The sequence below is a fragment of the Falco punctatus genome (assembly GCF_963210335.1).
Source record: "Falco punctatus genome assembly, chromosome: 8".
In the NCBI taxonomy this organism is placed as follows: Eukaryota; Metazoa; Chordata; class Aves; order Falconiformes; family Falconidae; genus Falco; species Falco punctatus.
The window spans coordinates 64,487,261-64,511,193 of NC_137588.1; the positions used below are offsets into that span (position 1 = coordinate 64,487,261).

The window sequence follows — 23,933 nt, forward strand, 5'->3', positions numbered from 1 at the left end:
AGCAGCCCAGAGGTGAAACAAAAAAATCAAGGTTTGCTCATGCTCCCAGAACCCAGCGTGGTGGTTCTGTCTGCAGTGTAAAGGTGGTCAGAGTATTTGTTCCAGAACAGATGTTTTTAGTCTGGTGCACTCAGAGAATTGCTCCGCGCGAGGCCTGGTTGATGTCTTCCCCAGCATGATCGGCTTCTCCATTTAGACGAGGGCCACTTGTTGGACACTGCCTCGCTCGGGGCTCACGACAAAGCTCCAGGTTGGTTCCAGGAGAGTCTGCTTTAGCCTGGGCTTTTTGAAGAAAAAACTCTTTGAGTACTAGCCTCTGTTCCTTGGGATGTTCCTTGGTGAAATAACACAGTCCAGATGCTTCCTCTTAGGTATTTCCAGGGGAGGAGTGGAGAAGGTGAGGAGGGCTTAGCGATTCTGCTCAGTGGGCTGCAGTATGAGACCAGTGGGCAGGTATGTCTATGGGAACAAGATGCTTATTAGAGCTGTTGCTTTGAAATACATCTTGTTTTCAGTTCTCTCTCCCTACATATTTTTAATATATTTAGGACACTTATCACCATAGCATCAAAGCACTCAAATATCCTGTGCAAGAATCTTGAGACATCTGTCCTAAAATAGCTGTCTGCTCTTTTACCAAAGCACCAATTTGGCTGTTAGTGCCTCCTTTCTGCATTGCCCGTGACGTGTGTGTGTGCATGAGTGTCACAGCTCTCTCCCTCCCCATCAGCACTGTCACTTGTTAGCATAATGCGGTGGGTTAAAGGCCAAGTCCGGGAGAGATTTGTGGTACTTTTTGGTGTTATTTGTCGTAAGACTTCAGTATCGTGTAATGGCCTGAACAATTTTGCAGGCTTCTCTGTGTGCATGGGTGCTGTGAAACCTTATTGCTGTTTATCTTCATATGAGAGGATAAGAGGGTGATTTTGTTTCATGGAAGGCAATATTCTGAACTGACAAGTGGTGTGTGTTGTGAGCCCAGAAGGACTATATGGCTTGTGAAATCTTAAGGCGTGCTGAGCACCTTCAGCTTTTCCTGATGCTCTTGGTGTCCCCTGAAGCTTAGCGCATCTGATAAATTGGGCCGAGGGAGGTGCTGTCTTTCCTCAAACCTGGGCTTTGGTGGCAGGACTGGGGCATGAGAAACAGAGCTGCGGTCACTTCTGTCTGTTGCTCTTGGAGCTTTTCATTTTGGAGCCCCAAACTGAACTTCAGATTCTTCCTTGCTGCCTGGCTTCGCATGCCTGCCTCTCATGAGAAAACCTGCCCCACTTGTACGTTAAATTTACAAGGTGACTTACATCACTGTACATCTGTCTGAAGCCCCTGCTGAGTTACAGTTTGTTGTTTTCTTTTTGCCCCTCATCTTCAGTTGACTCTCTGCATGCAGATTGCACTGAGCTCCCTCCTGAGTGTCAGCAGTTACTGATGTGCTGCCTGGTCCAGAGGAACGTTTCTTCTGAGTTCCTGATGAAAGAGGCACTGGGGTCTTGCAGGGCAGGGTTAATTGCCAGTAACAAGGGAAGATCTTTGATTAGAGCTGCTGCAGTGTCCCTGGCCCATCACCTTGTTCCCAGCTCTCTGGGGACACTGAGCTTGCTGGAGCTGGGGGGCTCACGGCTGCCTCTCGCTGCAGAGTGTAAAAGCTGGGGATCGGCATCAGCTGCGGTGCGTGTGCAGGGGTCAGCCTGTCCCCCTCCCCAGGGCACAGCCCAGCCTGCTCCTGGCGTGTCACCCCACTCAGCAAACGGTGACCCAGGCAGTCCTGCCAGACCTTGGCTCTGGTACGTTGGCGTGAGATGAGGACACTGCTTTTGGGGGGCAGTAGACTATGGATGTTCCCTTTCCTTCCCTACACACACCATCCCTGCCACGTATTCAGCTGGGCTTCACTTTTCCTACTGCTCCTTCTTTGCCTGCCAGCATTTCCATCTGCATAATTAGTTCTCATGTAGCTCCAGCCACCCATGTCACTGTCTTTTGTGAGTCCTGTGGGAGGTCAGCTGCTGGAATGCATTAGATGCTCGTCGGTGGGTGCAGATCAGGTCTTCACAAGCTGCCTGTCCTCTCATTAGCATGCAGCCAGCGAGTGAGCGCATCTAGAGCCAGGCGTGAGCAGGCAGCCCCTCCAAACCAACACTATGAATTACTTCCCAAGCTGGTCCTGGACACACTTAATGCAATTCTATTTATTTCTGAATGTGCTTGGGAGAAGTGGATATGTTCTTGGTTATAGAGCCAGCTTTTGAGGTTTTCTGGTTTAGTTTTAAAGGGTTGAGAGGAGTCTTCAGCAAAGAACTGGCATGTCTTCTCTGAGATGCTCAACTGCTTTTGAGGTGGCATTGCTGAGAGTCATATTCATGCTCTGATTTGCAGCTCACAACCACCTTTTATACCTGGGCAAACCGCACATTTTCAGTTTGTCAGGATTTTTCTGCAGAGCTTAAATAGTGACAGAGAGCACAAGGTGAAGAACTTATCTGTGCCACTGATGGCTTCTGCACTACTGAAAATCCCTGTAGGCAGATGCCGGCTTCCTGTTCCACAAACAGAAAAAGTCTGAAAGAGTAAAAGAGCAGGGGCTGTAGACTACTAAATTACTTTATCAGTTTCCTTTTCTTAGTTCCAGAAGAAAACTTTCTTCTCTGAGGCTGTGCTAGTGCTGCAGAGAGTTTTTGTTGACCGTGGAGTTAATTTCATGGGGTTTGTGTGCAATTAACCAAAGATGTGATTTTACAGCAGTTTTGGATGAAGCACAGCTACCGCTATTAGGAGATCTAGCAGTTGGTGGCTGTAGCTAGGGTGAGAATTGCTGGTCTATAAACCAACAATAAAAACAAAAGCTGTTGTGCACGGGTTTGCTGGAGAGAGGTTCCAGCTGGCAAGCTGGACACAGTGCTCTGACTCTGCCTGCCTTCCATGGATTCCCAGAAAGATGCTTGAAACAGGGTCAGCTGAAACCTGGAGCTGGTGCTGCTGTGACAGAGGGGTGGCCTGTGGCACAGGAATTGCTGAATTCTGCTTTCTTTTATGTTTTCATGCATCGTAATGTAGACTTAAGCCCATGAATTCCACTTAGGATATTTACAAAAGCAGTATCTGAATGGGTGGTTGGTGGGAAGAAGTTGGAGTGAGCTCATGGACTGCTAGGAGGTAGCTGGCAGGTAACTAGAGGAAACCAAGCAATGAGGAGAAGCAAGATTCAGTACCCCTGTCTACAGAGTCTAAGTGACTGCGGTAATGGCACCTCCCTTTCCATTGTTTCTTTCCTCTCCAAATCACCTTTTAAATTGTATTCTGTGTTAAAACTCCTGGACTAAAACCAAACAGAAAAGCAAGCAAGCAACAAACCTAACAAAAAATCTGAGCGACCCCCTCCTCCCCTCAAAAGGCAACACAAATCGTCAGCTAGGAACTGACTGATTTTGATTTATGGTTTCTTTATCCTGCAGAAGCAGGAAGGTAATGAACCAGTGTTTTGATCTCTGTAGGCTTTCCTGCAGCAGTGTGGAGATCAAAACAAGCTTTAACTATTTCTGATACCTGCACGCTTTCTTCCTCTTCCCACTCCTCCTCCAGCACCTTACAGGCAGCCTTATATGACACCAAAGAACATCCCTTTGGTGGATGCCACAACCCTCCTTCACATCTCCCTGGTGCTCACAGCAGCCCTGGGGGAGGGGGGCTCCTCCAGCCACGCTCAGCACGGCAGGGGCTGGGACAGGACTCTCCAGTGCAGGGATGGATGCTGTCCTGTCCCGTCCTGCTCCCTCGGGAGCTCCCCCAGTTCTCTGCAAGCCTCAGACTTGCAGGTGCTGAGGATGCTGGCGGTGTGGAGGCGTGGGGACATGGGGAATGCTGGTGCGGGGTCCGGGGCCCTCGCCCCTCGCAGGAGGGAGGAGCGGAGCAGGTGCATGAAGGAAAGCAAGCGGAGGAGTTACCCTGTCAGTTTGCAGAAATGCTGCTGTAGTTCTTCTTGACAGGGAAGGTCAGCTGCCCGGAGAGGTCCAGCGACAGTGCCTTCAGGTGCAGTGCTCGTCGCTGGTGCAGGGGGCTGGAGCTGGTCCTGGGCGAGTAGAGCACTGCCAGCTCGGGGCCGGGCAGGCTGGCCTCTGGCAGGAGAGCCTCTGCTGCGGCCGCCGGCTCCGTCCTGCCGCGCGGCAGGCTCGGGGAAGGCTGCAGGCTGTGCCGCTTGGGCGGCGGGGGGCTGTGGTTCTGGAACCGCACCGTCTTCACTTGCTGCAACAAGAAGGGGACCAGAGTCATGGTGGGAAAAGCAGCCACCCACCCTCCTCGCTGTGATCTGCCCTGGAGTCCCGGGAGGATGAGGGGAGGGGGTGTCTGGCTCCTTGCCGGGGGCAGAGGGTGTGGGGACGCCCAGTGTGGTGCGCAGCTGATGGCACCAGGGCATGGCCCAGCGCGGTGCAGCAGTGCCATGGCTATCAGAGAGCTGGCCCAGAGAGCCATCCCCCGAGGCAGCAGGAGAGCAGGGAGGGGCAGAGCAGGTGGCAGTACGACATGAGGAGGGAGGGTGTGGGGGTGGCCCCTCCTGTGCCCCTCCGGGAGAGCCTGTGTTTCTCTCCAGCTGACGATGCTCCTCCTGGGAGCTCTGAGGTCAGTTGGGCTTTTGGGGGCTTGTGGAGCGATTTACTCTGTGGGTGCCATGGGAAGGGAAAGCTGTTACTAGGGCAATTTGCAGGATGATTATATCTTTATGAAATTTCACTCCGGCTGCCAGAGGGGAAAGAAATTTCCATTCCAAATGGCTCAGCCAAAGTGACGCGAGGGAGATGGGGAGAGCTCTGTAGAGACCAGCCTGAAATAAGGTCTAATGCCCAGGTCTGTGGTGTTCGCTCACCTGCTCCCAAACTCCCAGGGACTTCAGTGGGAGTCTTGCCCAATTTAAGACCTCAGAAAAGTCATAAGATTTGATTGTAACTTAACATTGGATTACCCCAGTGGAAGGAGACCCTGCTGTAGCATCTTGCCTTTCTAAGGGGCTCAATCTGAACAGCAGTGCCACTAACACAAAAGTCTAAGGCAGGCACCTATCCCAGTGATTTCTATCAGAAGAAAACCTGGTGAGAAGGGAGTGAAGCCCTGAAGGGATTTGGCTGTGGTCAGTATTGGTCTGATCCCGAATGCTGGTCCCCAAGGGCCCAGGGACCCCTCGGAGCAGCAGGTGGCCACTGACCTTACCTTTTCGGCGCTGTTGCGGGAGGTGTCTGGTTTCACCAGGATGGATGGTGGGGCTGATGCAGGTGGCTTCGGAGCTGCCTCGCTCTTTGCTGGAGGGTCTTTGGCATCCAGGATCACTGAGCTGCACACAGAGGGGGTTTGGCTTTCCCCTCCTCTGACTGCAAGTGCCGGTGAAGCATCGTGGGAGAAGTTTGGCCTCGTTCCTGCCTCGGCCATGCCAGCTCCAGGAGGGATGCTGTGCGGCTGGGGGCTGATGTGCTGATAAAGCTGAAACTGCTGAGGTCGCGCCACAGCTGTGGGAGGACGCCTGAGGGAGCCGGCAACCTGCACGGGGGTCCCTGCCTGCCCCGGCCTCTGCAGGGATCCATCTGGGCACCAAGAACCATATGAAAAGAAGTTGTCAGCAGGAATCCAGAATGGCACAGACAAAGCAAAGAGGCAGATGCGAGCAGTGGTCACAACCCCGCACTAAGAGCCCCACTCACAGAGATGCTGTGGGCTCGTAGCTCCCGGGGACTGCCAGGCACCTTGCCCCCATGTGCCGGGACTGGGGTGCAGCAAAGCTGTCTGCCTCCATAGCCTCTCCTTGGCAGGCAGCCGTGCCACTGGACACTGGCAAAGCCAACATACCAAAACCCTCAATCCTCCTGTATTTACATAATAACTCATGGCCACAGAAATTCTTCTATCTTGGATAGGACCTGTCTAGTTTCTGAGAGCTTGCCCTGCCTTCTCCTGGACCACAAATCCTCCTGGTGCAACCGCTGGAATGCGCTAACCTCAAACACTGGGTTGCACAGCCTCAGCATGAGAGAGCTGGGTTTTCCTGCCCCTGCCCAGCTCCTGAGCCGAGGGGACGTGGCAGCGCTGCTCCATGGGCTGTGTGGGGGGAAGCGCTGCGATAAGCAGGTAGGACCAGATGTGGCCCCACTGGGAAGGGATGAAGGGGGAGGCGGTGTTGAGTGATGCAGGACATCTGCCACCAGCACATGCTGCTAGGGAGCAGAAGCCAGCCCCCTGAGCAGGAGCATTCCCTGGGGATCACCTCCTGTGACAGGGTCTCCACTGTTTCTTTGCTGAATGTCCAGCCCTGCCCTGGAGCCCTGCTGCCAGCCCTTATCATCCTGTGCCGTTTGTTCCTGTTTGGCTGCTCCATCCCATAGCTGCTTTCCTCTCTGCAGCACAGGAAGTCACGCACTTTATTTCTTCTGCAGTTACTTGCTGTTCACAAGATTGATTTTTTTTTTTCTTTTTCTTTTAAACAGCCACCACAGGGAACCGAGCCCTTTACCGTAAAACAACTCTTAAGATAAATCCAATTGCGAGCCTAAAACCACTGACAGTGGCCCTTGCAAATGTGCCTGCCTCCAGTAGCAGCTCTGCCTGTGAGCATTGGACAATGTGCCATTTAGTTGCCCAAATACGCTTGGAAATGTATTCCAGAACAGCGTGGATGGGCTGAAGATAAACCTTGACAGCCTTGTTGGAAAGAATTTAACCAACTGAGCTCTGCATAAACCTTCGCAAAGAGTTTTACTTTGCCAAGTGTAAAACACTAGAATTACCAAAATAACCACAGCTGGGGAAAACCAGTGGTGTGGGAGCCTGGGGTCCCCGCCAGTCGTGTGGGAGGGGATCACCAAGGTTCCCTCTGCCAGTCCCCCATCCTTGGGAGGGGTGTTTCCTACAGCCCTGGGCATGTGCGAACGAGAAGCACATTTTTGATCTTTATGAAGGAGAAGAAAAATAGAGCTGATACAGAGGGGGTTTGCCTCTAGCTCCCTGCTGCATCAAGGCTTTTTACTTCACAATTTCACTGGGTAACTCCTGCTGCTTTTTTTTCTTTCTTTTTTTTTTTTTTTTCTTGTGAAGTATCTTTTCTCACCTTCAGGCTATTCATGATTTTATGCACCTCATATATTTCCAAGTTGAAATTTTTTCTCCTGAAATAGAAGTTGCTCTATTCTCTTGATCATCCTCCCGCATACTTTTCCTGATTTTACTATATTCTTTTTGAGTTACCAGAAATACGTGAAGTGCTCAGGATATGAGTTCACTGCAACTCCCCCAATGGCATGGCTGTTTTACTCTCTTGTTGTGAGTAACTTTCTTAATAATTCCTAATAATGCTCTAACCTTTTTTAAAATTGCTTCTGAGCATGGAGTTGGAGGTCTCAAAGAGCCATCTGTGACAATTCCAAAACCTCTCTCCAGAGCAAAAAAAAGCTAATTTAGGGGCCCAAGGCTGTGTGTATAATTAGGGATTATTTCTCCCCATATTTGTGTATTGATGTTTCAGTGGTTTAGTATCCTGTTGCTGGGTGTTGTGGATTTCAAAGGTTGGATTTACTGATTTACATTTTCCAAGATCACTGCAGAAGCCTCTTTAAGGACTGATAATATTGTCTTGGTACAGTTCATGGTTACCTTGCTGGAGTCTGTATTTAATTTTCTTTGTTTGCCACACAAGGTTGCTTTTACATCTAATGGCCTCCCTTACTCTATTCTTTAAATGGTTTTGGTTAACCAGTGCATTTTGAGCCACATTCCCATGCCTTTTGAGGACATGGTCATCAGCCGCTCTGCAGAAGGGAGCCGTGCCACGTTCCAGCGTGGTGCTGGTTGGTGCAGGTGAGCCCTTTGTGGGGCACTGACCCACCCAGGCATTTCCCCCCGCCGCTGCCAGCCTGGAGGATTAATCCACAGAGGTCAGGGCATGCTTTGCTATGCTCGACCTAGAAAATTCTGTTCTCCTTTGCATGCAGCCCCTTGCCTGGTGGCAGGATAATGCTGCCTGGCCTTGGCATTGCAGCCTGGCTGTAACGAGACCCCTTGGAAAGACCTTTCTCAAGGGCCCGTTTCACAAGTGGGGTTCAGCTGTGGGTGACAGCGCTGTCACTCTGTGTCTGCAAACCCAGCATGTCAGCCACGATGCCTGCCCACCCCAGCTTGTGCTGTGGGGAGATGCTGAAAGTGCCCTGTGAACGGCTGGTCGCCGCTGGCATTGTGCTCAGCCTGACACAGGAGCCCAGCCCTGGTGGGGACCACTTGGCAGAGCTGCCCTCTTGCCAACCTGCATTTGGTTTTGGGTTTTGTTGTGGTGTGTTGTTTTTTGGGTTTTGTGTTTTTGTTTTTTTTTTGTGTGTGGCTCTGGTGCTATAACTGCAGGCAGCCAGTATGATTTTTTTGGGGGGTGGGGGGTGCGGGGGGGATGTGACTGCCTTCTCTCTCCCAGAGACCCCCCCTGAGCACTTACTCTTCCTCGTGCTGCTGCGTCCGTGCCGCAGTGATGCTTGTCCTGAGGCTGCCGCGCTCCTGCCGGGTGAGGTGATGGGCACGGGCAGCAGCGTCGGTTTCAAAGGTCCGCTTTGTCTGGGGCTATTTTCTGAGATGCTCCCTTGGGAGGAGAGTGAGGAGGTCGACAGCGTCCACGAGGTGTACAGGGAAGGCATTTTTGAGTCGGAGAGGTTAGATTTCCTGTTTAAAAAGGAAAAGAAAATAAGCTCAGACTAGACTTGGGGTTTTGTAAGGGAAGCAGCGGTTTGCCCAGCAGGGAAATCAATGGTTTCAGTGTGCCTGTACTGCTCCGAAGTCAGGACTTTGGTGGGGAACACTATGGATACAGTTCAGGTTTCTGATTCCATTATAATGAGGGCTTTCATCTTTCTGCGCTGACATCAATTATTCCCAAGTAGGGTTAGATTTCATTACAGTAACGCTGTGGTATTTCAAAGGGGCCTGGCAGGCACCAGCCCTCCCTCTGCCCTTAGCCCCACATGCTGCCTCCTGCCCCTCTTGGTGTGGGAGCACGCTGCACAGCCCCTCTTGGCACAGGGGCGGGTGGGTCCTGGTGCACCGGGCAGGATTCGTGCTCTGGCCTGGCTCTTGCTTCCCCGCCGCTGCTGTTTGGGCAGCTCTCTGGTGCACAGCAGCTACTTGGGGTTGTTCTCTACTCCCCTGCCTTCCCTAGAGAGGTCACCTCATGTTTTCATAGATTCGTTTAGGTTGGAAAAGATCTTTGAGATCATCGAGTCCCTGAAGCCACTAAATTGCTAAAGCCCATCAGACTTCCCCACCACTGGCCGAATACCACTCCGGATTCCTGGAGAGAGTGAAGTGCTTTAGCAAACTCCTTAAAGGAAGGAAAAAAACATTTCTCTGATTCTTTACCTTTCTTGGTAGGGTAGAGGAATGATTTATGGTTTAATAACTGAAGCAGTGATTCATCAAATAACTCAGGCATCAATTTATTATGAAGAAATTTCTGAAGGAGGACAGAATAGCAGCTCCAAAACCAGTGCTTATGGTTGGAGCGCTTTATGAGGCTATTTAGGGTGACTGGGCTGTGCTCTCGATTATTGGTTTGCTCTGTTTATCGGTGAGGTGGGGCTGCAGTGTTATCAGCTATATGGTGAAGAAATGAGCTGGAGAGACGAAGAGTAATCACCAGCGCTCTTGGATGCGGGAGGGTGCAGGGGGGCAGTGCTGAGATTAAAGCAGCACTGAGACCTCCAGTCTGAACTGTGCAACTTGGCAGAATAAAATATAAGCAGGGAAAGGGAAGCAAGGAGGGGAGAAACCAAACGGTGTGGGAGTGTCGGGGAGCATAAGGGAAATTTTCGATGTGTCACTGGAAGGCTTTTAGGGGGGCAGAGGCTGAGGTGCCCCCTGCAAGCAGAGCTCACTGTGCCCATCTGTCCCCAACCCCACTCCTGCAGACGGGGCTGGACCATCGCAGTGTTTCCAGACATGGAAGCCCTGCTCCAAATAATGAAATCACAGTCCTGGGAGAGGTGTCCTGACTTACCCCCACTTCCTATTTGTAGAAGCAAAGCTCTGCATTTCTAAGCTGTTCTTTGTTTCTCTGCTTAACCCAAGTGTCTCTCAGGGGAACTAAGGGCACAGGCAATTTTTTTTTCCCTGTCCTATGTTGTATACTTTAATTATTGCCTTTTCTAATGCATGCTTGTTTAGTTAGATCAATGGCGTCCAGTACTTAAATGCCTGCTCTAAAGACAGTATTTTGACTCTAAAAGAGCTTGTAGCTTATGGTTTCCCTTCTGGCAGGGGGAAAAAAAAAAAAAAGAAAAAAAAAAAGACTAGTCATCCAAAAGGAATAAAAGAGAGTTCGAGCACAGACACGCTGCTCTTCGTCCTGGCTCCCAGACTAACTCATCAAAGTGTGCCGGTTGTGTCACCTATAGGTTCTGCCAAAGCTCCTGGACTGAATTAAACAGTCACGGGAGGAGCTGCTGATGTCTCTGTCAACATCCCAGGTTTAAAACAAGCAGGTGAAGGCTGACAATGTGCTGTTCGCTCCTCCGGACCTTGTGCCCCCTGTGAGGGGAACACTGCCATGACTGCTCCCTGCCGTGACACCTGGCTGTTGGAGGGAGCTGCGATTCCCGTGTGGTGCGGGCAGCCCAGTCGGTGCACAGAGAACTTGAGGGGGTGGGCGCTGCCAGGCATCATCCTGCCCGGGCGAGGAATCCCTGGCTTGTGTTAGTGCTGCAGGGATCCCTTGCCGTGATTTCTCTGCGGGAACAAGAAGACCCCAAATCCTATGTGTTACCCACTCCCCTCTCCGCATGCTTTTGTTTCATGTAAGAAAAAACAGACCTAAAGAGGGGAGCGACGTAGTTGCTGGGGAAGATCCCCACTCTCCCGGTGACAAGGGACATGCCCCGCAGCCAGCCGTCATGGTCTTTCCCGAAGACGCGGACCCCTTCTCCCTTCTGCAGCTCCAGCTCGTCTGGTCCATGAGCCGTGTAGGAATGGAGAGCCACGCACCTGGGGAGACAGTGGGGTGATGGGGAGCGGGGCAGGAGCTGCTCCGTGCAGGATGGCTGGAGCGCGCCCTGAAGCTCCCGTGTTTAACTGTGCTGGGAGCTGCTGCTGCTCCGCTGAGTGGTGGCTCTTTGCCCGAAGCCTCTTCAGCCAGCACTCACATCAAATGTTGGGGTGCTGCCGTTATTGTGGAAAGAACTTGCAGGGAAGAAACCGCCTGTAACTTCAGGCCAAAGGGGATATGAGTAAGAGAAGAACCAACAGGAACGGAGAACAGATCCTGTCGATGGTTTCTGTCCCAGAAGTGCCAGCCAAGCCAGCGACAGGCGTCAGGGAGGAGAAAGCTGCTGTTCTCCACCTCGCGATTAAGGGCTCGTGTGTACCTGTCCTAAGGCAAAGCAGCATGAAAGAGCACAGGCACGATGCTCTGTCCGAAGGATAGCATCAGGAATATGTTCTGCCTTTGAAGTGTGTGGTGAGCCGGAGGCCTTGCATCTGCTTGCCTTGAGCATCATCTGGAGGTTGCAGAGGCGCAGGGAGGAGCGCTGCTCTATGGCAAGGCGCGTGAACCCCATCTTCCTCCCTTTCCTCTTCTCTGCAGAGACTGACGCCCCTGCAGAGACTAACACTGAGACCGAGTCGCTGCCACTTGGGGGCCTTTGAGAATAAAGTGGACGACAGAGGAGGTACATGGCTCTGCTCTGGGCTAGCGAGGAAACCAGACTAGAAACTGATCTGAGATCCCTTCTAGACCTCTCTGTAGTGATTCTGGGACTATGACTAGATGATGAAGCTTTGCTCTCCACTGTGAACCACGTGTGACCACGCAGCAAAACAGGAACAAAAGAAAACAGCATATTTTTTCAAAACATTTCTGTATTTGTTCTTTTTAAAGAACTTTGTTTCCAGTGTAACACATCTAATTGCATTGTTGGTTTTTTTTTCCAAGGGGAATGTGATCTACTCCCACATATTAATGAGTTACAGACCAGTACAGCAATTATGAAATACTATTTAAGAAATAGTAACCACAGACCTAGTTGTCTAGATAGTCCTTGACTATCTCATAACTTTTTAAAACACTCTCCCTGTTGTTCAGAATGATCACGTGAAAGTTTGACTTGAAATGCCTGCATTTACATGAAGTGACTTCTGTTACTTGCCCAGAGCAGGCGAGGTTCAGTGTAAGTGTGTTCTTATTCCGCAGTGGCTTATCACTTTATACAGGATTCATCTTGAAGGGCAGGACATGCAGATACTGGTCTGGTATTATAGGGTTGAAAAAGGAGCTGTGCAAAATAGGCAGCTGATGGAACGCCTTAACACACTCCTCATTCTGCAAATTATTGTAGGGTCCAAGGAGTTTTCTAGTGTTTAAGATTAATTGTGTGTAATAGTCTTGGGTGACCTATGCTAATGCACACAAGTAGCAAACATCATGAGCATAGTACAGATTTATAGGTATTGCTCACGTGTACTAGTGTTTCCACAGGTCTGGCTTGATACTGTGGAGGTGCTAATTACCGTGTCGACAGCTTGTTGCTGTTTTGTTGTCATTAGGTAGCTTACTACAGTGCCAGGCTGATGAATCTTATCTGGAGGAAACCAGATCATTACAATATATAATCTGCAAATTTTAACCCTGGGAAAGTACTAAAAGATTGGATCATTCAAAACACCAGTGACCTTCACTGTTTTAAAATAAATAACTAGAGGCACTTAAGGCGTAATTAGTTTCTTTAAAAAAATGTAAAACATACTGTTGACAAGTAGGCAGAACTATGTATCTGTGGATATGAAGTAAGGTAGTTATGTGCAAGGATGGTTCACCTGCTGGGAATATAATAATTTAACAGTGATATTAAGTCGCTGTGACCCCCTGCTTAGACCAGCCAAGTACATTCCTACAAGGATCTGCTGTTGGATCCAAGCCCATGGGAGCTGCACTCTGCTCTGCCTTTACCTCCCGGCATGCAAGAACCTTTAGCTGGATAAGCCTAAGGTGAAGGTACAGAAAATTACACGCCCCTCCACCCCGCCCGCATGTATCTCAGTTACGTACATATAAGCTGATATGTGATGCTGCAGATGGGGAAGAGTGACAATGGCTGCAGAGTGCCCCAGTGATCCTGGCACAGGGTAGTAAGATGCACTGACCTAGAGGGAGAAAGAAACCAATATATTAACCTGAATGTAGACTTATTTTAGCCACTGGAAGAGCAACTAAAAACACTTCACAGGCTTCATCTACCCTTCAGAAAAAATCAAAAAACAGCAAGAAAAACCCATATCCACCACCAAACCCAAAAACCAAAACCCAAAGATGTTTCGGGAGAAAGAAGAGTTTGGAGCATTTGGCAAACGAAAGAGCAGGCAGTAAGAGGAAGACCTTCCACTTCAACAGTGAGATGCTTTCCAGGGTATGGCCCAGTGGGACTGATGGTGCTTATCCCATGGGAACTTGTTGGGACAGGTAACCTGTGTGTGAGGAGGCTCTCACGGCAACGATGAAACAGGATAAGCTTAACTGAACAGCCGTGGCTTCCAGGAGTTCAGCTTGAGCCCTAAACCTGTAACTGTTGCTCATCCTATCTGTACAAGATCCACTGGAGCAGGGGAGCACTCCTTTGCCTCTCTCCGTGTGCTCAGCGTTTTCTTGCCCCTTTTTGCTTGGCTCTGAAGAAGGTGAGTACCTCTGATTCATTGTCTCTGCTGCCTGCTTCAGAACAGGAAAGGAGCATTTCAAGCCCAGACTTTGCTAACCAGGAGGAGACAGTCATGTCTGCCAGGTGAGGGCTGGTGTAATCATTGCTGTTCTACTTGTTATGTATTTAGCTCCATCTGGGAGTATTGGCATAGTCTAAACCCTAAATAATACAGTCCTTGCCCCAGTGATCTTTTAATAACTATTATTAAAGGTATTTACTACGTCTGTGGTGTCTCGAGGAGCTCCACAGACCCATGCGTGTGCGCAGCGCAGACCGTGCCGGGTAAAGGCAGTAGCTGCGCGGGCAGAGGCACTTCACCTGGGTTTGCATTTAGTTTGTGGTGGCCCTTTCCCCGCCATCATTTTTCATCTATGGAGAGGTACCAGCCATCATAACGCCCCTTCTGTCCTCTTGTGGGGGCCTTTCACGTTCAAGGGAGGAACCTCAGCCCCGTTTCTGCTGTCAAGGTAGCTGTGTGCCTTGAGCACACCGTGCCTGACCCGCTGCTGCAGTGGGCGAGCGCCTGGCCCCGCCGCTGCCCACCAAAGGCAAGAAGATGCCTCCTTGGACCTCCCTGCTGTGCTGGTGAGGATGCGGGCAGTGTGCTGGGCCGTTCCCCTTCCCCTGTACCTCCATGTCTCACAGGTCAGGTGACATCCACCTGCTTAGGGGGTTTCTGAGGTGAGCATGCGCTGCTGGGCATCCTCTGCCCGGCGTCCTGCTGAGCATCTGGCTGTTACCCCAGAACCTGCCTGCAGGGTGTCCCTCTTCTTCTGAGTTTGGTTTCGGTTATTTGTCCTTTGTGCTTGCTGGGCTCTGGCGTGGTCCCGCCATGGGCACTGTCCCCACCTCCCATAGCGCTGATCTCTGCAGGGCTTTCACCTCCATGAGGGGACTGCAAGGAGGTGGGGCTTTTGTTCCAAGGGTGAAGGCCATGCAGTGGAAAGAATAGAAGAAATTTCTGCAAACACCAGCTTCTTGTGTAAGAGCAGTGCTGCTCGCGTGCCCTGCACATTGAGGAGTAAATAGGATGACCTCTCTGAGGCTGATAAACTCTCCACCTCCATCTCCAGTGTACTGTGCAGGCTTGAGGGAGCTTCCAGATGCCAAGAACAAGATGTGGAGATGTTTCACTTGGTTGCTGGTGTAAGGTGAATTAGTGTTTTGTAGCTGGCTGATTGAGCGGTAAAAAATCAGCACTAGAGCTATTAGATATGGGAAATGTTAATTCTTTTCCAAAAACATCTGAAGAACATGCAGATAAAACCTCTTAAGCCAACTATACAAAGTGCTTCCACCAAGAAAAGCTGCTGAAGTGCATGGTGGAGGTGTAGGTCTAAGTGCCTCCTCTGCTTTTACCCCTCTGCTGGGGCTGCAGCTCCTGCTGGAAGTTTGTGTGTTGGCATCTACGGCCTTGGAGTGCCGGTGGGTTATCTGATCTATCCGATGGGGGAATTCCTGCCATGCCAGAGGAGGAAGGTGCTGGGCTAGATCCTGTTGGGAGCTGTGTGATGGTGTGCTTTAAAGGGAATATTTTCCTTGCTGGTTGCAAACTTCTGTAGCAGTCAGGGTAGAAGGTGTTTCAATGTAAACAGAGAACTTTCTAGGGAAGGTAATAGACCCTTCCCTTTCATGTGAAAACCCAGCTATCTTTCAAATGGCAAAAGCAAAATAATTTAAGCTGAACTTTGGTGGACAGTCTAGCTGGCCTTGTTTCTGTGCCCAGCAGCGAGGCAGGGGTTTAGCTGGTACAAGGATGAAGACATCTGTGTCCTCCAGAGGTGGTCCCTGCCGGCGGGGACCCAGCCATGGTCGTAACCCCCACAGTTCTTGCCTTGCTCGGGGGCTCTCCGGGGGCCATGCGAGCCTGAGGAGGTGGCGGGGTCTCTCCGGCCTGGCAAGTTTGCTGTTGCCGCTCCTCAGCTGGGAGGGCTGAGTCCGTTCAGGGGATGGTGGGGCAGCGCAGCCCCCCCGCAGCTCTGGGGCGCTGGCCTGGGGGCGTCCCTCTGCTGCCCTTCCCCAGCAGCGTTGGCTTCTGAAAACGGTGAGAACAAGCGGTGCTGCTGAGCCCGGCCCAGGAAGGTCCCAGTCACTGACCCCACTGCTCTGTGCCCACCACGCATGCTGCTCCTCCTCCTCAGTTTCTTTTCTACTTCTGCTTTTCTGGCCAGCAGCAGAGCTCGGGGCTGGAGGCGGTCCTGGCCTGTTTGCGTGGGCTGGGTCTGCGGGTTTGGAGGAAAGGATGGCAGCGTTCAAACTGGCATCCTCACAATGCTCTCTTCTGCTGATCTGTCCCTTCTAAAGCAAAGAATATGTCCCGGGGTGAACTGAGCAAGTAGTTCATCCCATTTGGAATGCAGCACTGTGTGCGCTGGAAGGCACTAGCCATGCTGTGCCGCTGCAGCCAGTTCCCAGCGAGGCAGGGCAGCTGGAGCAGTGTCTCTGGGGAATCTCAGCCCAGTGGAAAGTCGCTGGGCTGGGATGTGGCTGGCAGCCATGCTCTCCAGCCAAGACCACAGGACCTTTAATGATGCAAGTTGTCAGGGCTTTAATCTCTTATTCATTTCAAATCTAATTTCTAGTGGTCATGTCTGTAACACGGTGCTGAAGCACTGGCTTAGCAAGGACCTAGGGGAAAAAAAACATGACTCACCAGCTCTGTTGCTCTCCAGTAAATTAAGTTGATTAAAAAAACCCAGCAACTATAGCTTCTGTCTCTGGACCCAGAGTGGCAGGTCAGCTTCAAACCATCTTTGCGTTCTTCGTTTTCTAGTCCAGGTAGGGTCAGACTAGGCTCTCATATAATCAAAGGTGACTGGAAATTATAATTCCGTTTTAATAGTTTTCATAATCAAAACCTTCAGAATTTGGGGATTTGGAGTTTTTTTTCCTGCATTGGAGCAAAATTACAACCTTTTGCTGGCTGTCCTGATGGAACTGTGCTGAAATGTCCACCTCTGGATGGAAAGATTAATGTTTTTTCTCTCTCTGTTCCCCCTCTTCGTGGAAGCAGCAATCCTTTCAGAGCCTGCATCAAAACTGGTTTTGAATTTTCAACAGAGAAGAAAAAAGGTTGAATGAAATATTTTCTAGCCACATAAAACTGATTTCAGTATTCACTTTTGCTGATCTCCTGTGAATACCTTGCAAGCCCTTGTAAGTACAAAGAGTTTTGTTTCCTGCTTCTCCTTAAATCCCTCTCTTACTCCATCTCCCCACCTAGCTTGTCACCAACATGATTTCTAGCTTGGCTCCTCTCTACAGTGCCCTGCTGACTCAGGCAATTCCCTGTCGAGAGTGTTCATGAGATGCCTTGTGGGGAGGAGGATTTTCCCCACTGCATCACGGGGCAGCCGGTGCTCTTGGTGCTGCTGAAAGTTGGATCCCGCCAGTTTCAGATCATTTATTGCATAGAAAAGCCAAATGTACTAGAAGGCAGATGTTGGGTTTATCAGCTCACTTGAACGAGCAGCAAAGGGTAGCAGCAGCTCTTAGCCTGATGTTCCCTGACCCAAGTACCGGCCAGCCCAGCGGGATAAGCTCAGCTGGGACCAGGAAGAGCTTCCTGCAGCTGCTGGTGCTTTCTGCTGGACGCGGGAAGGGAGGGTGCAGCTCGGTAGTGCCTGCTCCCCTTGCCCCGGCAGTCAGGGCTTGCACAACAGGCACATGCACAGACACGGTGCACCACAAGCCCTGCAAACTGGTTCTGGCTCCCGCCTGAGCCTGGCTTGGCACCTGGAAGGGGAAGGAAGAGCAGGAGGAGGGCTGGCGGCAGGGCTGGCTGCTGCCGGTTCTTCCCTTTTATGGGCTGAAATGAGTCCGACCTGGGCCTTGGTGGTGGAAATGCCAGGCAGGCAGACGCGTTGTGGTTTGGAAAGCCCTACAAGCACCTAGCACAGCCTCTTCAGCTTCGCTTCTTAAGCCATGCTTTGTTGCGGTGTGTGCCCAAGGTGCAGCCCCTCCTGCTCCCTCTCCCCTCACCAAGCACCAGCATCGCTCGAGCCGTGATGCCATGGGGGAATGTGTCACGCACAGGGTGCTTTGGGGGATGCTAATGATCTCTTCTGTCTCCCTCAGGCATGTGTAGTCTTATAGCATAGGGAAAATGTCACATAACTACATGCTACTGGAAAAATACCACTTTTTTTGACCCCCACCCCAAAGAAAGCAATGAATGCATCCATTCAAAATGTGTGGAATCTTTTTTTTCTAAATTGCCTGATCCAAACATATGTTCAGTATCTGTCTGGAAGCCTGTCCTGGAAGAGGCGATGGATTTAAATGCTCAGGTAGTTTCAGGGTTCCATGTTTTCCAGTTTGATGGCTAAGGTTGCTCTCCTGCCCCATCCTCAAGTGATGGCTGCTGCTAGACACCCCCTCCTGTGATCCTAACCCTCACTAGTGCTAAACCTGGTTGCAGCACAGCTCCTTTCCTTCCACCTGCTCTTGTGGGGCCTTAAATCCTTGTCTTGAACTGGGAATGAAACGGGGTCGTTGCCTGAAAGGACACAAGAGCCCCGAGTGCTCGGTGGAGGGTGCGCTCCCGGCGAGCGGTGCCTGCCCGGCGCGGAGGCGGGCGCGGGGCTGCGCTGCTGCTGCTGGGGCAGCTCCTTTCGTGGGTGGAGAAAAGCTCCGGTGTTCGGGTGCGGAGCCCAGGGGCCTGGGATGCTCTCAGACTTCTCAGGGCTCCTCATGGAGCCCCAGATGGGGAGGCAGGCTTTCCCTGGCTCCCAGGGAGGGCGGATGCTGTGGTGCACATTCCTTCTGCCAGTGATTCATCCTCTAACCATGCGCAGCCTCCGTGGCTTCGCCTGCCATCTCGGGCAGGCTGCTGCCTTCCCACACCGTCCCTCTGCTCCGTGGAGGACGATGTCAGCGCTGGCGGCCAGGGGGGCACTTTCCACCCCCCCATCGCCCAGCCTTTCTGGTATCCCTCACCCTTGCCTGCCAGCTGAGGTTATCCAACCTTGGGCTTGGTTCTCCTGGGATAATTCCCACTTAACCGGTTAAATCCTTGCCTACTTCATTCTCGCAAATTGTTCAGTCTTGCACAGCGGGTGTCGGGAGCTCCTCGCAGGGGCTGTGCTGTTTGGGGCTGGCTCCTGGGGGTTCAAGCGCGGCCACCGCTGCTCCCGCCGCAGCACAGCCGCGTGTGAGTGCAGGCGCGGCGCCGGGTCAGCCCTGGGCAGGGTTTCAGCCCAGAGTCAGAAAGGCTGAGCTGTGCTGTAGACTCAGCTCCATCTGCTGCACCATATTTGTGACCACCCACAAAGATCCAGGCTACTCAACTTCTGCAGGCTTAGCAGGGAGCACGAAAATGCACGGAAGCAATTAAGGGTGTGATTCAACCCACTCTTTACTATATTGCTAATAACAGAAGACCCCAGCTTGGAACTTGTACTCCAGGGCTGGCAGTAGGCACGGAACTGCTCCTTGCTTCCAAACTTTTATCTGGAGTAGTTTAAACCCAAGAAACATTGATCTTTTCCTTTCAAGTAATGTTGTGTATATAAAACTAATTGCCATGGAACAACCACACTTTTGGAGATGCACTGCAGTTTTTCCAAAGTCTTGGCACTTGCTGTCAAAGCTGAACTTCCACCAGAAGCTGCTGAGTGGGGCAAACAGCCCTCGGGATCGGCGTCAGCTCTTGTCTCTCCCATTATTCCTCAATGCTGCAACTTTGTTCTGATCATGTGAGCTGCCTTATCAACACGTTCACCCCCACAGCTTTTGCATCTGATTAATATTAGGAGGAAGGATGAGTGACCTCACTGGGATATGGCCAGCATGGTCCAGCCTGTCAGCGTGTATCTGGGCTTGCAGAGGAGTCACAACTTTGCAGGTCAGTCATTGCAACCCAAACCCGGAGATGGAAAAAGGAAAAGCTGCAACCTGTGTGGCCCTGTGAACAAGAGGGATCCTCCTGCAGCCCTCTGGGAGATAATCCGTTGTTTAGAAGAAAGGAAACACCAACCCTTCCAGGGCACAGCGTTAACATGTTCCCTCTATTGCTTCTGCTATTGACAATAGTTCACACTGAGATGTTTCTGGTAAAATTATATTGGGTTCGCGAGACATGATACCATTTCAATTGAATTACAGTTCTATTGTAAGGCTTCATTTCCTCTCACATAAAACAGGATCTAACATCCAAGGCTTTTTGCAGGCTATTGCTAAGTACAAAATGCCTACTGGGTTTTATTGCAGACACTGAACTACCAGGGGCTGGCTTATTGCTTTATAAAACGTTAGAGCAACCTTGAATATGAAAGATGTCATATAAATCTAAACAAAACCTTTTTTTCTCTCATTTCAGATGATCGGTGAAGATTCTGTATTGAGATCTTTAGTCAGAGTGTGAAGAAGGAATGAGAATCTTTTGCCTCCTAAAGTAAGGAGCAGATATACTCCAAAAGGTCAGTCTATGTTTATTATCTCGGCCACAGGTTCATCTTCTCTCAGCACAGTCCTGGGTTCAGAGCAGGCTGGCAGGGACCCGTGGGGTGCTCCCTGCCCCAGCAGGAGCTGCCCTGGCAGGAGCCGGTGCCCGGGAGGAGGTGGGCAGGTGCAGGCAGAGGCTGCTGCGGGCTGTGGCAGAGACCCCGACTGCTTTTCAGAAGGGCTGACAGCCCTGGTTAGAAGAAGCAGGAGGCTTCTTCATTATGTCTGTAGATGTTGTAACACTGCTGAGGTGACATTGTGTGAGGAAGCCTGTTCTGTAGGCAGTTTGCCTTTGGAGACAACTTTGTGGTTTAGGGTACAGTAATGGAGCTCTGTGCCTCCGCAACGCCTTCGTGTGCCCCAGCGGGCAGAGTAAAGGTGGTGGTTATAGATACCCAAATGTGAGCGTCAGGGCTGAGATTTCAGGCAGCGATTAAACTTGATAAAGTTTTTCAATTAAGCCCAATGCTTACCGTTAAGGATGAGCATTGGGGATGCCGGGGACTCCTTATATGCTTGAGACTTTACCAGAAAAATTGAAATACCAATTATTAACAAGAGCAGGTTTCTCCTTTCCTTTTAAGCATAGGGGTTAGATGAAAAAGCTGTGCAAGCAATCCCTGGCAGTACAGACCCGCTCAGCGCAGGGCAGCCTCCTCACTGATCTTACTGGGCATTTATTTGCTCATAACTCAGGGCCTGATTCTGCAGGTCCTGCCATGCCAGTGCAACTTAATTCTGTGAGGGGCTCAGAAAGGCTCATCATCAAAGCAACACAGGTGAACATGGGCAATGGCTGGTTTTAGCTTTAATTTTGCAAATGCTGAGAACGGCAGAACTATCTGGTTTTGATCTACATCTTGATGTGACAAAACAGATGTTTGCTTGCAGTGTGAATCCAGGCACACACACACATGCATGTCTGAATGGGCTGAGGCTCCATTAGCTCCCTTGGGAAGTCACGTTCCTTACTTCCTAAAATGAAAAATATTTTATTTTGCAAATTAAGCTCTCTGTTTTCTCCCCCTCTGCACATGGAGCTCACCGCAGTAGGGCAGAAATCAGAATGGGAATGTGCTTTACCAATGTGCTTTGATAACTGAATTTCTCTTTTGATTAATTCCCTTGGGCCCCTGAACTCTGAAGACAGACCTTTCAGATTCAAAAAGAGTGGAAAAAAATCCCAGGCAGCCTGATGTGGGTCACATCTCTTACTGATGCTATCAGCACAGGTGCTTTGCCTTTGCATGTGTATGCTTTGGCTTTTTGCATTGCCACCTGCGCATGGAGTATCCCTACCCAGGACCTGCATTTCGGACTCGTACTGTTCCCACAGCATCCATGCTGCCACTTCCTTACCTGGAGAGGGCTGCTGCAGGGAAACTGTGCTTTCTCGCTGCTCTGGGTGGCCACGGTGGGGTTGCTGGAGCTGATGAGCACGGGGGAGCTGATCTCCAGCGCCTGCCGCTCAGCAGGCGCGTGGACTATCCGGTTGAGGGTGTTCAGGGCAGTGGTGATGGAGAACTGCCGCAGGCTCTTGCACCTGGAGTCGGGCACCTTGGGGAAAGCTGGCGAATCCGCGCCCTTTGCTTTGGGAGATGCCGTTCGGAGGGATGTGCACTTAAACTGAGGGGACCAGTGGCTTTTGCTGGTCTGCAGGAGTTGCCTTGCAGTGGTGTTTGGCTGGAAGAGACAAAGGGAGATGTGATGGCATGCTTCAGAAGTTACGCCTGGCACAGCCCAGCACCTGCTCAGTTGTTCCTTTTTCCTCTCTTTTCCTACCTGGCAGTAGAGCTGCCAGCAGATTTCAGATGATGTTACAGGTGATCTTTAAAAACCCATGGCTCAGTCGTTTCCCTGGTATGTTTTCAGTAACAAATCCCGGATGCAAAATTACTGATGCAAAGCTGACAGCAAAATTGAAACTGGTTTGAAAAATGTGTTGCTTAGACAACATGTTACTGAAGCTGAGCGTTCCCCCCCTGCCCAGTACTTTACAGGAAGCTTTTTTCCTGTCAAACCCTTTGGCTTGCAGAGGTATAAGGAGAGCTGGCTGACTCTCTAGCAGCATTATAAAAAATTAACTCTAAATTAGAAGGGACATTTGGTCACATCTTTCTTTTCTACTTTGTGCTGGCATGCTTAGGTGTGACCGGCAGCAGGGTGTCAGTGCCCTGCAGCTGACTCGAAGTCAAGAGCTTGGAGAAGCCCTCACTGATGGTGACTTTCCCAGCAGAAGTAAAGCCACCCAGTTACGTCTGTGTAGGTCTAAACGTTCATGGCTTGGTCCTGCTTCCATTGAAAGCCTGGCTCATTAACCATTGGGTTTAATGAGGGAAGAGTCAGGCCCTGAGTTTGCATACAGGCAACGTTCAAACAGTATTTCTTGGGAACTGCTGATCATACAGTATTAATAGCAAAGGGCATGTGGTGACAGTGTTTTTTACCACGATGACTGCCAGAGGAATTAATCATGATTTACTGCTGACATTAACGAATTGCAAAACTTTGAGATTCTCACCCACTCATATGAGGCAATGTGCCCGACTCCTGGGATGGACAAGGCTGACTCTAACGCAGGAGAGGTACAGGTGTCTGTCAAGCATTATCATTTTAAAGCAGGGATTGTTTTCACATTTCCCTCCTCCTCACTCCTTAAAGCAAGGTTTAAAAACCATATTGTGTGCATCTGTACATATATAAGATAGCAATATTGTCATTTTTGTATGTAATTAAACTTTAGCCTAAACCGGAAACATTTTCCTGCCTTCTCTAAACACCAGGAGACACGATAAAATGGAGCATAAACCTAAGTGTCAAAGCCAAGAAAAGCCTGGCATCTCCCAAAACAGACGTACCTTTGCCTTCTCCATAATTAATTTCTAATTCCTTTGTGGCTTTATGTGGCCCTAACTAACTTATTTCTGTTAACTCCAGACTTAAGTAATTACTGAAACGAAAATGATTTCATTAAATGAAAAGACATTTTACAAAATGTATGAGAGCTTCAAATAAGATGTTTTACTAGTATCCTTTTATAAAATAGCCACAAAGAAGTGCTTGCTGTAATTATGGTGATTACAAGTATTAATTTTATTTCTAGGAATTCTTGTTGGTGCCACTTACACCCTGCATCTCAAGCTAAACGGCAGGAATACAATTAATGTCTAGACCAGTGCTAACGAAGTCCTGTCAGGGAGCGGGTGGCTTAAAGGTCTGCAGAACTGGAGTGCTGGGGATGCCACCCGTGATGTGCTGGTGGTGGCTGGGAGCCACTGTGCCCAGCCAAGCCCCCTGTAGCCCCCCTGCAGCCCCGGGAAGCAGCTGGGGGGGCTCACAGGGCAGATCCACGCAGAGCAGAGCTACACAGGAGCTGGCTACAACAGAACCTGCTAAAAATGCAGTTTTGATGTTTTGCCTGAATTTTCCATTTTTGTCCCTGATTTTTTTGTCACTGTGGAGGCTTTGCCGCGGTGAGGGACAGCTGTTGGCTGGCTGCCCGCAGGGCTGGGGCAGGGGGCCCTGCCAGGCTGGAGCGGGGCTCTGCCCATGGGTGCCGGCACCAGCCACTGCCCGGCATGGCATTGGGTGGGCACGGTGGCGGTGGGGCTGTACCCCCAAAATGGGGAAGGGCCAGCCCTGCTTTGTCACCTAACGTGCCCTCTGTTCCCATCAGCCCTGCGAGGGCGGTGATGCTGTCACCCTGGAGGGCAGGAACGTGGTGTCACCCGCCCTCCCTTGCGGCAGAGGTGGGTGCCAGGGTGGGAGAGGGCTCACCCTGCCATTTCGCAGAGC

At 50.7% G+C, this 23,933-nt stretch overlaps 1 protein-coding gene across 1 annotated transcript in view; it reads right to left on the bottom strand.

Moving 5' to 3' along the window:
• Positions 1-459: 459 nt before the first annotated feature.
• The window catches only part of SH3RF2 (SH3 domain containing ring finger 2), a 43,571-nt gene continuing 20,097 nt past the window's right edge, over positions 460-23,933 (bottom strand). Inside the window, exons 3-8 of the mRNA XM_080400664.1 lie at positions 21,498-21,821; positions 13,049-13,143; positions 10,819-10,989; positions 8,456-8,676; positions 5,200-5,567; positions 460-4,239 (exon numbers count right to left, since the gene is read on the bottom strand). Of these exons, the coding sequence (XP_080256790.1) occupies positions 3,946-4,239; positions 5,200-5,567; positions 8,456-8,676; positions 10,819-10,989; positions 13,049-13,143; positions 21,498-21,821 (1,473 nt within the window). The 3' untranslated portion in view covers positions 460-3,945. The remainder of the gene's footprint in view (positions 4,240-5,199; positions 5,568-8,455; positions 8,677-10,818; positions 10,990-13,048; positions 13,144-21,497; positions 21,822-23,933) is intronic.